Source organism: Hemiscyllium ocellatum, chromosome 24, assembly GCF_020745735.1.
Source record: "Hemiscyllium ocellatum isolate sHemOce1 chromosome 24, sHemOce1.pat.X.cur, whole genome shotgun sequence".
Taxonomy (NCBI): Eukaryota; Metazoa; Chordata; class Chondrichthyes; order Orectolobiformes; family Hemiscylliidae; genus Hemiscyllium; species Hemiscyllium ocellatum.
The window spans coordinates 16555872-16571978 of NC_083424.1; the positions used below are offsets into that span (position 1 = coordinate 16555872).

The window sequence follows — 16107 nt, forward strand, 5'->3', positions numbered from 1 at the left end:
CCCAACAGTACTGATGCAATTGAAAAGCAGTCAACAACGTCATGGAGAGTGGGATAAGAATTCTGTGAAGTTACCCAGCCTCTGTGTCCTTGGACTGGGACTTCAATCAACATCTTTATGATAAAGCCCCACATTCTGACCCTGCTGGTAAACCTGCTTCTCCATTCTTAACGGGTTTTTGAATAGGTACATATTTAAAGTGAATTCGCTCTTTTGTTTTATTCTGTTCAGATTTCTTGAGAAAATCTATATTCTGCTCCAATGCCAAATTCTCTGCGAATGACAGGCCTTCCTTTCCCAAGATGGCGGAGGAGCGATTTGGAGAAGCGTCGGCGCCGATGTCGCTGCGTGGCGAAGCCAGCGGGTTTGTGGCGTTGCTATCGCTGTGATGACGTTAGCAGATTTCCTTGTCGCAGCGTGATGATGTCAGTGGGACGTTGGCGTTATCGTCGCGAGCAATAACATTGGCTGAGCTGTTTTCCTGAACTTTCCTCAGGGGCAAAGGTGACAAATCCCAATTTAAATACAAATGCGGAATTAAACGATCAGAGACTTCAGTGTAAACCGAACGTGGGGTTGTGATTGTATACCATCGTATCTGTTTGAAATTAAAGGAACAGAAGTTTATTTAATTTAAAATTTTATCTAGTAACAGGTAACAACAACAACTAAGTTCTCAACGTGAGATCTGACATTGGGAAAAAAAACCGTGAGAAAGGTTTCAGTTGATTTTGAAAAATGCTGTTGCATTGATTTTTGTTTTAATAGCAAGACGAATGAAAATAAGTGAACCTAACAATAAGTTAAAGACTGTTTGAGATAAAAGCAAGTGGTGTGCATTCTTGCCAGAAAAAGTGGTTGGGAGATCGGTAGCAATTCAGGGTGTAGCAAAGGGATGACCAATAAATTGATAAGGCGAAAGAGAATATAACTTTTGCACCCTAGTGCAAAACTGAAAGATGGGACTGGAAAAGCTTTTCTTAGCTCACAGAAAGGAAAGCATTAGCAATGATTATGTGGATACATTGCAGGTGGAGGCAGGAGAATTTATAATTGACAATACTCAATCTAAACAATACCAATGTCTTCACAAAGGAACATCTTAGCAACAAAGGACGTGTGAAAACGAAGAACTGAAAGAAATAGATATTAGTAAAGAGATAGTACTCAAAGGAAAAACTGGAAGCTCCAAGTGAGCTATATCCTGGGATAAAGAAGGAGGTGGCCATAGAGATAATTATGCTTTGGTGATTTTCTTTTAAAATTATATTAGATTCTGGAATGGTTTCTGCCGATGGAAAAGTAGCAAATGTAATCTAATTATTTAAGAAGGGGCCAGGAGAGAAAATGGAGAACTACAGATCCATTAGTTTCAAGTTAATTATAAGAAAAGCATGCACATGTGTTATAAAGGATCTTATAAATAGGTACTAAGCAAATAATGATATGATAGGGTATGAACAACATAGATTTATGAAATGGAAAGCATGTTTAATAGACCTGTTGGAATTTTTGAGGGTTTTAATTGTAGCAAAATGAAAAGTTTTGTGTATTTGTATTTTCAGAAGACTTCTGATAAAATCCATAACAAAATTATAGAACACATGGAATTGAGGTGATATTCTTCATAGAATCCCTACAGTGTGGAAGCAGGCCAAAGAGCCCATCAAGGCAACATCAACCATCCAAAGAACACCCCAGCCAGACCCACTCTACTTTATTCCTGTAATGTGGCGTTTTCCATGGCTAATCAGCCTAGTCAGTACATCCCTGGACATTATAGACAAGTTAGCATAGCCAACTCACCTAACCTGCTCAACTTTAGACTGAGAGAGGAAACCAGACCATCTGGAGGAAACCCATGCAGAATGTGCAAACTTCTCCCAAAGGTAGAATTGAATCTGTATCCTTGTCACTGTGACGGAGCAGTGCTAACCATTGGCTACCCTGTTCTCAATTTTAAATCCTCATCCATCAATTCTCAATCCATAGAACAAACAGACAGGAGAGATAAATGATTCATTTTCAGGCTAGCAGGCTATTTCTAGTGGGTACCACAAGAATCAGTGCCAGGATCAAAGCTGTTCACATTCAATATATAAGATTTGGTTACGGGGACCAAATGTAATGTTTCTAACTTTGATGACACAAACTAATTGGGAATATGAATTGTGAGGAGGATTAGAGGAGGCTGCAAAGGATTTGGACAGGCTCTGTGATTGGGCTAGAGCACAACAACTGGAAGATGATGTGAACAAGTGTGAACATATCTGCTTTGGAATGGAAAAAAGACAAAAGTGTTTCTTAAACGGCAAGAAGTTCAGAATTCTAGTTGTCCAAAGAGATCTGGATGGCATTATACATGTGTCCCTAAAAGCTAGCATGCAGGTGCAGCCAACAATTAGGAAAACAAATGGTATATTAGCCTTCTTCACACAGGAATTGAGTACAACAGTCAAGTTGTTCTTTTGCAGTCGCATGTTGCCATGTTGTGATCATATCTTGAAAACTACATGAAAATTTGGTCTCCTTATTATAAGGAGTAACATAGTTGCCAAAGAGGGTGTGCAACAGAGGTTCAGCAGACTAATCTCTGGGATCGTGGAATGTCTGTGAGAAAAGATTGAGAAAAACCAGACCTGTAACTGCTAGAGTTTCGAAGAAAGCAAGGTAATCTAATTGAAAATTACAAAGTTCTTACAGGACATGACAGGGTAGATGTGGATAGGTTGATTCCCTTGATTAGTAATTCTAGAACTGAGACATAGACTGGCCATTTAGGACAGAGATGATGAGGAATTCCTTCTCTCAGTAGTTGAATCTTTGAAACTCCCACAATCATTTAACTGGTTCAAGACAGAATTTGATAGATTTCTGTATTTTACAACATCTAGGGAGATAATGTGGGAATACCGTATTAAGATAGGTGATCAGCCATCATCTAATTGAATAGTGCAGCAGACTCAGTGGGCCCAATGGTCTACTGCTGCTCCTATGTTCCTAACTGTGAATAGGTGAGGTGGGGAATTTCTATATTTTGCTTGAACCACAACGTCCAGGTCGATGTGCTTATTGATTGAATCTATGGATGAGTGCCATGCCTCTAGGAATTCCCTGGCTGTTCTCTGTTTGGCTTGTCCTATAATAGTAGTGTTGTCCCAGTCGAACTCATGTTGCTTGTCATCTGAGTGTGTGGCTACTAAGGATAGCTGGTCATGTCGTTTCGTGGCTAGTTGGTGTTCATGGATGCAGATCGTGAGCTGTCTTCCTGTTTGTCCTATGTAGTATTTTGTGCAGCCCTTGCATGGGATTTTGTACACTACATTGGTTTTGCTCATGCTGGGTATCGGGTCCTTCATCTTGGTGAGTTGTTGCCTGAGAGTGGTTTGTGTGCTGTTATGAGGTCTAGTGGTCGCAGTAGCCTGAGCCACAAAGTTATATTTATTATGAAAACAGGAAAAAACATCAGGTCAGAGGTTGAGGTGTAACCTTACAGAGGTTTATAAAATCATGAAAGGCATGGGTAGCTCAAAGAGATCAGGTCTTTTCTCTGGAGTAGGGGAGTCCAGAGCAAGAGGACAGAAGTTTAAGGTGGAAGGGGAAAGATTTAAAAGGGAACTAAAGGGGAAACTTGTTCACACAGAGGTGGTGCATGTATGGAAATGAGCTGCCAGAGAAAATGGTCAAGGCTGGTACAATTGCAACATATAAAAGGCATCTGGATGAGTATATGAATAGGAAGGGTTTAGAGGGTTATGGGCCAAATGCTGGCAAATGGGACTAGATTAATTTGGAATATCTGGTCTGCATTGACGATTTGGATCGAAAGGTCTGTTTCCATGCCATATGTCTCTGTGATTTTAAAGGTGATATCCTTGGAGAGATCAACAGGCTTAACATTTCAGGTTAGGATCTAGAACTATGCTCTTATGATGTGGTTTATGTGTACAGGTTTGAGATTTTCTTCTAATTTGTAATACTAATACCAAGTTTAACTAATTCACTGTCTCTCTTTTCATGGTGTGCTTCAAAGTGAATGCCTGAAGGTGATGCAGCATACAAGAAAGCTGCCACACACTGAATTCAGCCATTGGTTTCAGGTTACACTGTATGAAATGATGACAATATACTGGAAAGCGCATTGTAATGTTGTATTGTGAAATACCAAGTTGTGATACCTCAAGATATAATTCCAGACATGAGCAAAACCTAGAATGATATTTTTGTAAAAAATATCGTTCATGTGATGACAGTGTCACTGACTAGGCCATCCCTAATGGCTGGGGATCTAGAGTCACATGTAGACCAGACCTGGCAAAGGTGGCAGGTTCCTTCCCTAAAGGATATTAGTGAACTAGATAGAGTTTTCCTGACAATCATCAGTGGATTTATGGCCATCATTTAACTCTTAATTCCAGGTTTTTTAAAAATTCAAATTCCACCATCTGCTGTGGTTGGTTTCAAATCTGAGTACTCAGAACATGACCTAGGTCTCTGCATTAACAGTTCAGCAATAATACATGAGGCCATCACTTCCTTTTTTTATTATGTGATATGGTGTTTGGTTTATATTTTAGAAAAAGTAATTAAAAATAACTGGGTAGAATAGATGGGCACAGATGATTTCCTGTATGTTATCCTGATTGCATTGTAGAGAATTACTACCTGTGAAGATTGCAGCAGTGTTTCACTTGTACATGCTGATCACAGAAGAATCAATGGTGGTGCACAGTTTATTTGTGAATTTGTAGAAGGAAGTGGGATTGTGAGAAGCTGAGAGCCATGCACAGGACTGTCAACATTGAACAGCAGCACTTAGAATCAACAAGAATGGTTAGAGATGATGACCCCACCCCTCTGAAAAGTAGAGGGACATCCTTTTACTTTTAGTTATAATGTGCATTTCCTACAGCTGAACAGTAACTGCAAAAAATATTCCATTGACTTAGAAGAAGTTTACCTCTGAGTATAACAGGATCTTGATCAGATGGGCTAATGGGCCAAAGAGTAGCAGATGGAATTTAATTTTGATAAAGGTGAGGTGCTATATTTTGGAAAGGCCAATCAGGGCAGGATTGAGACACTTAATGGTAAGGTCCTGTTGAGTGTTACTGAACAAAGAGACCTTGGAGTGCAGGTTCATAGTTCCTTGAAAGTGCAGTTGCAGATAGATAGGATAGTGAAGAAGGTGTTTGGTATGCTTTCTTTTATTGGTCAGAGCATTGAGTATAGGAGTTGGGAGGCTATGTTGTGGCTGTAGGACATTTGTTAGGCCACTTTTGGAATATTGCATGCAATTCTGATCTCCCTCCTGTCAGAAGGATGTTGTGACACTTGAAAGGGCTTAGAAAACATGTATGATGATATTGCCAGGGTTGGAGGGTTTGAGCTGCAGGGAGAGGCTGAATAGGCTAGGGCTGTTTTCCCTGGAGCATCGGAGGTTGAGGGGTGACCTTATAGAGATTTATAACATCATGAAGGTCGTGATACACGTCAAATGGTTAGGTCAAATAGATAAGGTCTTTTCTCTGGAGTAGGGGAGTCCTAGAGGGCATAATTTTAAGGTGAGAGGGGAAAGATTTAAAAGGGATCTCAGGGGTAACTTGTTCACGCAGAGGGTAGTGTGTGTATGGAAATGAGCTGCCAGAGGAAGTGGTCGAGGCTGGTACAATTACAACATTTAAAAGGCATCTGATTGGGTATATGAATAGGAAGGGTTTAGAGGGATATGGGCCAAATGCTGGCACATGGGACTAAATTAATTTAAAATATCTGGTCGGCATGGACGAATTGGATTGAAAGGTCTGTTTCCATGCTGTACATCTCTATGACTTTACAGTACCTGGAGACTTTGCTGCTTGTGAAAGATCATATGTAAAGGGCAGGCAAATTTAAAGGCTACATTTTAAAGCAAAAATATTGTTGGCATGGGCGTTACTCCATCTGAGTAAGATAATACACATGCATCAAATCACATCCCTTTGGGTGGGGTACCATCATATAGTGCACTTTCACTCAAGGGATCAATTTGTGGGAGGCAGGTACTACTACAAGTGCCATTCAGGTGATGATATGGTTTGTTATTATCAATGGGTTATTGGTGCCTAATGCCAAGATGTTCTAGCCACGGTTGGCATGGTGGCACATGCTAGCCCACAGGTGCTAATGCCATTTCCCTGCCATAGGATGATGTCTGCTAGCTGTAATTCTAAATCGATTTTTAGGACAATCATGTCATATTTCAAACCAGCGTTGAAAGGGAGCTTTGGACATCACACTGATCATTTAGTTCAGGTTATTTCACCTTACAACCAATCCTGAACTAAGTGACCAATGAGATTATGGCTGATCTGAGAATCCTCACATTCACTTTGCTGAATTTTCTCCATAACCCTTGGTTCATTTACTGTTTAAAAATCTGTCTGTCTCAGCCTTGAATATAAGTAATTACCTAGTTTTGACAGCCATCTATGACAAAGAATTCCACAGAATTCACTGTCCACTGAGAAAAGAATTCCTCCTTATCTCTATCTTAAATGTGTAACCTGTTTCATTTGAGATAATGCCTTACTGGTCATAGTCTGTCCCACCACAAGGGGAAATAACTTTTCCACATCTATCCTATCAAGTCCCCTAAGGATCTTCTATATTTCACTAAGGTCTCTTATTCTTTTACGTTCCAATGAGTAAAGGCCCAACTTACTCAACCTTTCCTCATAAGACAGACCTGCTAAAGAGCATTAAAATCCCTTCTGAGAGATTACATCTTGGACAGTTTACACAGCTGTCTCAACTTCGATTCTGTGGGAGAATGGGGATTGAATCCTAACCTGAATCAGGAGTAGAAGTGTCACAAAGAGCCAGGACTGAGGTGAGAGTGTCATTCAGCATGACTGTTGAAGGAAATAGACATTTTAGTCTAGGTTTGCTCCAAAATGTCTTTCTTCAGCTAAATGTATTTTGTTATAGTGTAACACCTGGGATAACTGTAACAAAGTTCACTAAAAAAATTGATAGTGAGTTTTGGGAAGATTTGTAGCTCAGGTTGAAGTTCTGGATGTAGGTTCATGAAAATGAACCTTCCAGCTCAGCGAGCAAACCTGCATCCAAAAAAATTGATATTTTGCACTCAGATAAAGCTGATAATGGTGCAGGTGTATATTAAGAATATGGGTAGGCCATTAAATGTTTGGAAATATTTGGCTGTTCTTGGATAATGCTGATCTATATCTTAACTCCATCCACCTGTCTTAGTTCTGTAATCCTTTAATACATTTGTCTAAATAGAGTCATAGAGATGTACAGCATGGAAACAGACCCTTTGGTCCAACCCATCCGTGCCGACCAGTTATCCCAACCCAATCTAGTCTCACCTGCCAGTACCTGACCCGTATCCCTCCAAACCCTTCCTGTTCATATACCCAACCAAATGCCTCTTAAATGTTGCAGTTGTACCAGCCTCCACCACTTCTTCTGGCAGCTCATTCCAAACACATACCACCCTCTGTGTGAAAAAGTTGCCCCATAGGTCTCTTTATATCTTTCCCCTCTCACCCTAAACCTATGCCCTCTAGTTCTGGACTCCCTGACCTCAGGGAAAAGACTTTGCCTATTTACCCTATCCATGCCCCTCATAATTTGTAAACCTATATAAGGTCACCCCCTCAGCCTCCGAGGCTCCAGGGAAAACCGCCCCAACCTGTTTAGCCTCTCCCTTTAGCTCAAATCCTCCAACTCTGGTAGCATCCTTGTAAATCTTTTCTGAACCCTTTCAAGTTTCACAACATCTCTCCGATAGGAAGGAGACTAGAATTGCATGCATATTCCAACAGTGGCCTAAACAATGTCCTGTACAGCAGCAACATGACCTCCCAACTCCTGTACTCAGTACTGTGACCAATAAAGGAAAGCATACCAAACACCTTCTTCACTATCCTATCTACCTGCCACTCCACTTTCAAGGAGCTATAAACCTGCATTCCAAGGTCTCTTTGTTCAGCAACTCTCCCTAGGACCTTACGATTAAGTGTATAAGTCCTGCTCAGATTTGCTTTCCCAAAATGCAGCACTTAGCATTTATCTGAATTAAACTCCATCTGCCACTTCTCAGCCCATTGGTCCATCTGGTCAAGATCCTGTTGTAATCTGAGGTAACCCTCTTCACTATTCACTACACCTCCAATTTTGGTGTCATCTGCAAACTTACTACCTGTACCTCTTATGCTCGCATCCAAATCATTTATGTAAATGACAAAAAGTAGAGGATCTAGCACCACTCCTTGTGGCACTCCATTAGTCATAGGTCTCCAGTCTGAAAAACAACCCTCCATGACCACCCTCTGTCTTCTATCTTTGAGCCAGTTCTGTATCCAAATGGCTAGTTCTCCTTGTATTCCATGAGATCTAACCTTGCTAATCAGTCTCCCATGGAGAACCCAATCTCAGTTTCAGATTTTCCAATTGATTTCATTTCAGCAGTCTTTGAGAGAAGAGTGGTCCAGATTTCCATTACCATGTGTGTGAAGAAGTGCTTCCTGACATCATGAAAGCGAATTAATGCGGATGCTGGGATCTGAAAACAAAAAGAGAGAATGCTGGAAAATCTCAGCAGGTCTGGCAGCATCTGCAAGGAGAGAAAAGAGCTGCCAGACCTGCTGAGATTTTCCAGCATTTTCTCTTTTTGCTTCCTGACATCACGTCCATGTATTATTGTAGTGCCATGGCTAGAAGCTTCATGGGGGAATTAGATTTTTGGGGAGCAATGCTGGTTTGGGATTCACTTTGCTAACATTGGTCAGTGTTATCCTGGTATAGGTGATAATGTAATTCATACTTCATAATTCATAAATTGCCATTGTTAACTGATGTCAGAGTATGATTGGAATTATAGCTTCTGATATTTGCTGCTTCATGTGCAGTGCAGAAAATGAGAACACAAAAGGACTCCACCTTTAGTGTTTTGCCCTTGTCAGTTTCGTGTTGGTTCTTTTTCTCCTTAATTCTCTACTCTCGTTCCCTGATATTCCTAAGTATGACCTAATCCAGTTTTTGAAGTTTAGCAACTTCAGCATTCTTAGACTGTTCGGTCAGGAATATTTGCGGTGAATTGTTTTGTGGTACCATTTTTACAATCTCTGTTCCTTTCCACAGCGGTTCGGCCAGCATGAGTGTCTCTAGAATTAGCCATGCTTCGCAATATTTCTTGGCGAAAGCATGGAGTTTTGTGTCCCTGTGCAGATATGCCCATGTACCAGTGTGGGTCTCATCTCGACGGAAACACACCAACTCTCAGCAGTATACGGCTGTGATTTTTGATATGGGTGGAGTTCTGATTCCTTCTCCAGCCACATTGGCAGCTGGTGAGCACTGTGAAAAATATCTTTGTCTTCTCTTCAATAAATCTTTCAGAAAGGAACTTCTACAAGTTTCTGTTTTAAATGGTGCAGCAAATTTTATCTAAAAGCATGGCTTCGTGAGAGCACAAGGGTCACACTATTACACAATAAATGCCTAGTTAATTGATCTGATCTGGGATGACAGGGCAGTATAATTTGCCTCAATGCTGTTCAGCTAAGGAAATAAAAAGTTGCTTATCCTGAATATTATCCAATAATCTCTGTTGGAAGTGGACACGTGTAGAAATTTGGAAAGATACAACTCTGGGCACTAAGAAACAAAGACATTTTTCAAAGAACACTCAGGCAACTCATCTCTACCAGTTAGTGTTGGAGTTATGAAGAAAATCTGGAAAACATGAGTTTCTCTAGTTGAACAGAGTGACTGATTATGTAAGAAATGAAAAGGTTAGTCTAGAATAGAGATTTAAATAACTTGTGAAGCGAGAGGGTCAAATGTCAATTTTTGCATGATCTTTAAGAACTAAATCAATGCTGTGATTAAAAATATTTGGAATATTTTTCAGAAAAGAATTGACAGTTATGGACTGATTTAAGAAAAAATTACAAGGTGAAATATAATCTTTACTCTCCTTTTAAATGAATTAGGGTAGATCAAATACATTTTTTCCTATTATATTATAATCTTTTGTGCATTAGATATGAATAGCCTAGTTTGGCTCACACAGGAATAATTGCAAGCTTTAAAAAATACATAATAATAGGAATAAAGCAAGACAGAATTGAATCCAAACTTGCATTTATATATATCCTTGAATCATCTCACAGATGGAGGTAGGACAAAGGATTGCGTCTGCAAATCTGTATTCCTAATCTCATCTGTTGCACTTTTTTTGAGGAAATGAGCTGATACCACAAATTGCTTTGAAGGGACCAAAACAGTCGGAAAGACTTAATTATTCTTTGGCTGCTTTTACATCTTTCCAACTAAAGGCTTTTAGTTTTAGTAAGGAAGAACCAAAAAACAGGTTCTTTGCTGTGTTCGTTGTGCAAGATTTGGGGAGTAGAATGCCTGCAAGTGAAGTATTTGTTTGTATGTGGAAAATATTGAAATATGGTAAATTCTGCAATTTGCAATTTAGTTATTTAGTTGAAGCAGCTATAAAACTTTTTATACAGGATTTATAACACCACCTCCGCTATTCTACATTCTTTAACCTTGGCTTTTTGTATTCAATAGAGTGGGAACTTAAAAATAATCTTCAGCCTGGATGGATATGGAAAACCATTTTAAGTGGAGAAAATTATGTTGCCTGGGACCGCTGCATGCTTGGAGAACTGACATTCGAGGAGTTTGTAGCAGTGGTTAGTAAAGAGGTGAGGGCTTCAGTATTATACATTGAATATGATGTCTCAAGTAACTAACAATTTTCTTACTACCCCCCCCCCCCCCCAATCAATTTTCTTCAAAAGCCCTTCATCAGGAATGTAGAGAGAGGAAGAGAACTTCTTCAAGGTAGACATCCTTGGAAAAGGCTTCACAATGAGATTAAAATCAACAAAGTGAAAGTGAGGACTGCAGATGCTGGAGATTAGAGTTGAGAGTGTGGTGTTGGAAAAGCACAGCAGGTCAGACAGCATCCAAGGGGCAAAAGCCCTTCATGAGGAATGTTCTGTTCAATCTGTGATCTGGCTCTGAGGGAGCTGGATCAGTGTTAAGAATTATCCATCTGTAAATAAAGGGTGACTTGGTGACAGGATAGTGGCTTCTGTGCAGTTATTTTACTGGCAATGAGAGTAAAGCGCGCTCCTGAAGAAATTCACTTGCAACAGTCATCGTTGAGTTGGGGGATAAACATTTCTGGCATCATGGCGTTATTTGGGAAACTTAACTCATTCAATCTTGCTGTTGAAGACTGGGCTCAATAAGTGGAAAGAAAGCATCATTTTTTCTGGGCAGTTGATATTAGGGCAGACGAAAAGCAACAAGTTATTGTCCTGACAGCTTGTAGACCAGCAGCTTCTTTAATTATTAGGAGCCTAACTTTCCCAGACGTACCAGATACTAAAACCTTTCAAGACCTGGCAGATTTAGTTAAGAAATATTACAACCCCAAGCCGCCTCTAATTCTGAGATGCTGTTGGTTTTACTTGGCAATTTGAGAGCATGAGGAATCCAAATCATGATTTCTGACTAGGTAAAGACAACTGACAGAGACGTATGACTTTTGTTTAACAGTTACTGAAATGCTGAGAGACTGTTTGGTATGTGGGATTGATAATGTAACCATTGCAAAAGCCCAACTGGGCTTCAAACAGTTGCCAAAACTGGCTTTGTCATTGGAAAAGGCAGTAGATGGAGCAAATGAGTTGCAGAATATTCTGATGGAAGTGGACACATTCGCCAGTCCGACTGAGCTTGGGCAACACCACTTGAGTGAAGGTAATTGCATAGTCTCATTCAGGACATATCCTGAACTGAGGGATTCTAAGTCAGTCCCACTGCAAAATCCTGAAACAAAGCCAAGCCTCGGCCAAATGGTTAAAATTTCTTTCAGGATCTGGGCTGGCAAGCTATTGTACTTGCTGCCAGTATGTGGACTCGAGACAGCAAAAGAGTCCCACTAAACCTAAATTGAGTAAAATAACTCCTAGGCCGGTATCTAAGAGAGTGCACACTTAGAAAGAAACTGGTTTGGAACAGTTAAATTGTTTACCAACATCCAGATCAGAACCAATCACAATAAACGTCCGGTTAAATGACCACCTGGTTCTAATGGATGTCAATACTGGTGCAACCATTTCAGTGATCATAGAACCAGTCTTTAACAAAATTTGCACTGTACTCCAACCTTGAAGTTTGTGCAAGACCTTGGCTAGACTGAGACCCTATACCGGGAACCTTCACAGATTAAGGGTACAACTTTGGTTCCAGTCTTGTATGAGAAGCAGCTGGTTCATCTACCAATGATTGTAGTAAAAGGCTCGGGCACAAGATGAATGGGGCAAAATTGGTTGAGAAAGATTCACCTTGATTCAACATCTTTTGATTAGAAAGTGGCTGCCTGAATGAAGTCAATTAAATACTCAGGTGTTTTTCAGGAAGATCTAGAGATTATCAAAGGTTACTTTGCATGATGATCAGGAAGCAATTCCACAGTGCTGCAAGGCCTGCCCAGTGCCATTTACCTTATGGGCAAAAGCAGAGGCAGACAGCAGAAGGCTGGAAAGTGAAGGAATCATCAAACCAACCAGTTTTCTAAGCTGGCCTTATGCTTTAGAAGGGAAAAATGTGTGTTCCAAACCCCCCAAGTGACCTACATGGTCTACAGAGTTGACAAAACTGGGTTACATCCATTGGAAGATAAAGTGAGAGCAATCAAATGTACCCTGGCTCCCACATATGTATCGGAGCTTAGGTCTTTCCTTGGATTGGTCAATTTATTGCGGGAAATTCATAACATAATCTGGCCTGCATCCTGTATCTTTGCGTCAACCTTTTACAAAGGGTCAGCCTTTGAAATGGTTGCATAGACAAGCTATAGTTTTCAGGCAAGTGAAGAAACAGTTATCATCCTCAAAGATGTTGGCGCCCTATGATCCCAAGCAAGAACTGGTATTGTAACCCCATACGGCATCAAGGTTGTATCGGCTTATAGGTGGCTCAATGGAGAGGAACACCCTATCGTGTTTGCATCCAGGCTAATGCAGAGTGTAAATATGCCCAGAGAGAGGAGAAAGGTTTGGTGGTCATGTTTGTTGTCAGGAAGTTCCACCAATAACTTTACAGATGTAATGATAATACCTCTGCTAGGTCTGTCAAGAGGACATAGCTTCAGGCTGAATTCAGCATTGAGCTCTAATACTAAGGGCATACAATCTGTGTCTAGGAGCCAAGTAGCGAATGCAATGCATTGAGTTGCCTTCTGCAGGCAGGTACAACATTGATGGTACTGCCAATGGAAGACCGTAATAGTTTTAAATTTTCTGGACATGCTTCTAGTCACAGCTGACAATATCAGACTTTGAATACAGACAGATCAGGTCTTGGCAAAACTGAAGCTGCTGGTGGTGGTGAATGAAACCAAAGGGGCATCACAGCCAAAATTGAAACCTTTCTTGACCCAGAGAGAGTAGATCACATTAGAGGTCAGCATATTATTATGGGGAGCAAAAGTGATTGTCCTAAGCAAAGGTTGCTGCTGGATACTGGTTGAACTCCACCACGGTCATTCAAAGGTTTCTAAAATGAAGATGTTGGTGAGAGGTTATGTCTGGTGACCAGGATTGGATGCAGACATAACTGCATTGGTGGGACAGTGCCCTGAGTGCCAAGGATCAAAATACCACTAGTAGCTTCCCCACAGTCATAGGAATGACCAGATAAACCCTGGATTCAGTTACACCTCAGTTATGCCGATCCTTTCATGGACACCCACTCAAAGTGCCTGGACGTTCAGAGTTATTCATCAAACACAGGGACAACAATAGAAAAACTGTGCCCATTTTTTGGAATACACGGAAGTGTTGGTGACAGATAACAGGTCATCATTTACCAGCAGGGAATTTGAATATTTCCTGAGGTCAAATGTCATTCAACATATGAGAACAGCTTCATACCATCTATCATCCAATGACCAGGCAGAAAGAGCAATCCAAACTTTGAAAGCAGGCTTAAAGAAACAGCCTACAGCTTCAATAGATATCAAACTGTCCTGGTTCTGATTTGATTGTAAGACCACTGTTCACGCAGCTGCACAGATAGCAGGGTGGGGGGGAAACGGTGTGGGACGGAAAAAGACATAAGAACACCAATGCCAGTCATGACTCCGCTAAGTGAGAGAGAGTTTACTTCAGGGGAAGACGTTTGGTGTAGGAACCATGAAAATGGCCCTACATGGGGAAGAGGCATGATCAAGGTGAGGTCAGATCCAGTGACATTTTAAAGTTTGGATAGGTGCGATGGTCCTGAACAAGCATATGGACCATGTCAAAGCTGCAAATTCACAAATGGATGGGAGCCAGATGTGCCTAGCTCCTCAAAACAGTTGGAAAGGCTGTAGAAATTCATGGATTCTCCCTGTCAGTTCAGCATTGAAGAGACCTCAGAATATGAAATGGACATGGCGGATGTCGCTGCCTTGGTATCTTTGCTGCCTGAATATTTCTAGGGGCAGGTTATTTTCTCCATGTGAATCAATTGTCTGAACCCTTTTAGCCAACAACTATAGGTCAACTGTTCCTGACATCACATGACCATTGACCCCTTGTCCACTTCCATTTGAAGATTAGTATCATTCCTTCTAAGAACAAAGCCTTATTTTTGAAAACAACAAACTGAAAGTAGAGTACATTTGGCACCAGATGAACTGTTGGTGGTAGTTCAAAATGTGTTGTGACCTCTGTGTTTCTTGTGATTCTGCCCTTTCATTTTCCCATGTTAGAATTTTGGCAAGTTAATTACTGCTGTAACGCTGTTGAATGAAAGCTCATGCTACACGATAAATACCTAAAAAATTAGAGTTTTAAGGGAGCCCAATATCCGGCAATAGTAAGGGAGTTAGAACATAGCTCTGCATATGGATTTTTAGAGATAATTAGAAAGGAAGATCAATTAATAAATACCCTTTATGCAACATTTTATCCATTTCTGATCATTTTAATTCCAAAGAACATTGGTCTACTCTAAAGAGGGTACAAGAGCAAGCAGTAAACCTTCATTCGCACAAAGTGGGAGCAGCATGAACATCCATATAATTGACCTCACTGTGCCTGGGCTGAGAACAAGGAAAAATTATTAGTCAGAGTTTCCAGTACTGGTGATTTTGTAGCTAGAGATGCTCAGTAACAATAGGATTCTGCAAGGAATTCATTTCTGTATGTTTAAATAATCACATGATGAAGGTTCATATTTAATGATCAACGATTTGTCAAAAGCTACTCAGTGACAGCGTCTTCAGGAGAGACAGGCAAAAGATTGAGCGAGAAGAAATGCATCTTGCATTTAGTGTATGTTTTGCTTGCTTATCTGGAGTATGTGTGTATGAAAACAAAGACATCTAGTTCAGATATTACCTTCCTACATCCAGTGCAGAAATAGAACATTTGAAAAACGACTTGGACTATTCCAAAAACCTCTGCTTGTGGAATTGTGGGACCTTCTGATTGTTTGATATTATGATTTATTATCCTGGTAAATCATTCTTTGCTTCCTTTGTTTATTACTGGCCAACCTGTTTCCCCTTACATCTTTCTTATTTTTCACTTACTGCCCTTTTCCTGTCTTTTCTTCTGCTTGGTGAGCACGAATGTAGGCTTCACTGTAAATGTTAGTGACTAGGGGATTTACCTATATGTTGTATTGCTTACATTCACATTCAGTGGTGCAGACCATGTTTTAAAGTCAGAGTTGTACAGCAACGAAATATGCCCTTCGGTCCAACGACCTGATATCCTAAATTAATCTAGTCTCATTGGCCCATATCACTTTAAACCCTTCCTATTCATATACCCATTCAGATGCCTTTTAAATGTTGTAATTTTACCAGCCTCCACCACTTCCTCCAGCAGCTCATTCCATACATGCGCCACCCTCAGCCTGAAAAATTTGCCCCTTAGTCCATTTTAAAATCTTTCAACTCTCACCTTACACCTATGCCCTCTAGTTTTGGACTCTCACACCCCGGGAAAAAGACCTCAGCTATTCACCCTATGCATACTCCTCATAATTTTATAAACTTCTATAAGGTCA

The 16107-nt window shown here is 40.5% G+C and overlaps 1 protein-coding gene across 2 annotated transcripts in view; it reads left to right on the forward strand.

The window, feature by feature from the left end:
* Positions 1-441: 441 nt before the first annotated feature.
* Positions 442-16107, forward strand: part of LOC132827070 (acyl-CoA dehydrogenase family member 10-like) — a 60420-nt gene continuing 44754 nt past the window's right edge. Inside the window, exons 1-3 of one of the 2 annotated variants that reach the window (XM_060843519.1) lie at positions 442-504; positions 9151-9359; positions 10597-10733. In XM_060843519.1, coding sequence (XP_060699502.1) covers positions 9164-9359; positions 10597-10733 — 333 coding nt within the window. In that variant the 5' untranslated portion in view covers positions 442-504; positions 9151-9163. Of the gene's footprint in view, positions 505-541; positions 656-9150; positions 9360-10596; positions 10734-16107 lie in introns of those variants that run through there. The other variant, XM_060843518.1, reaches the window with a different exon arrangement.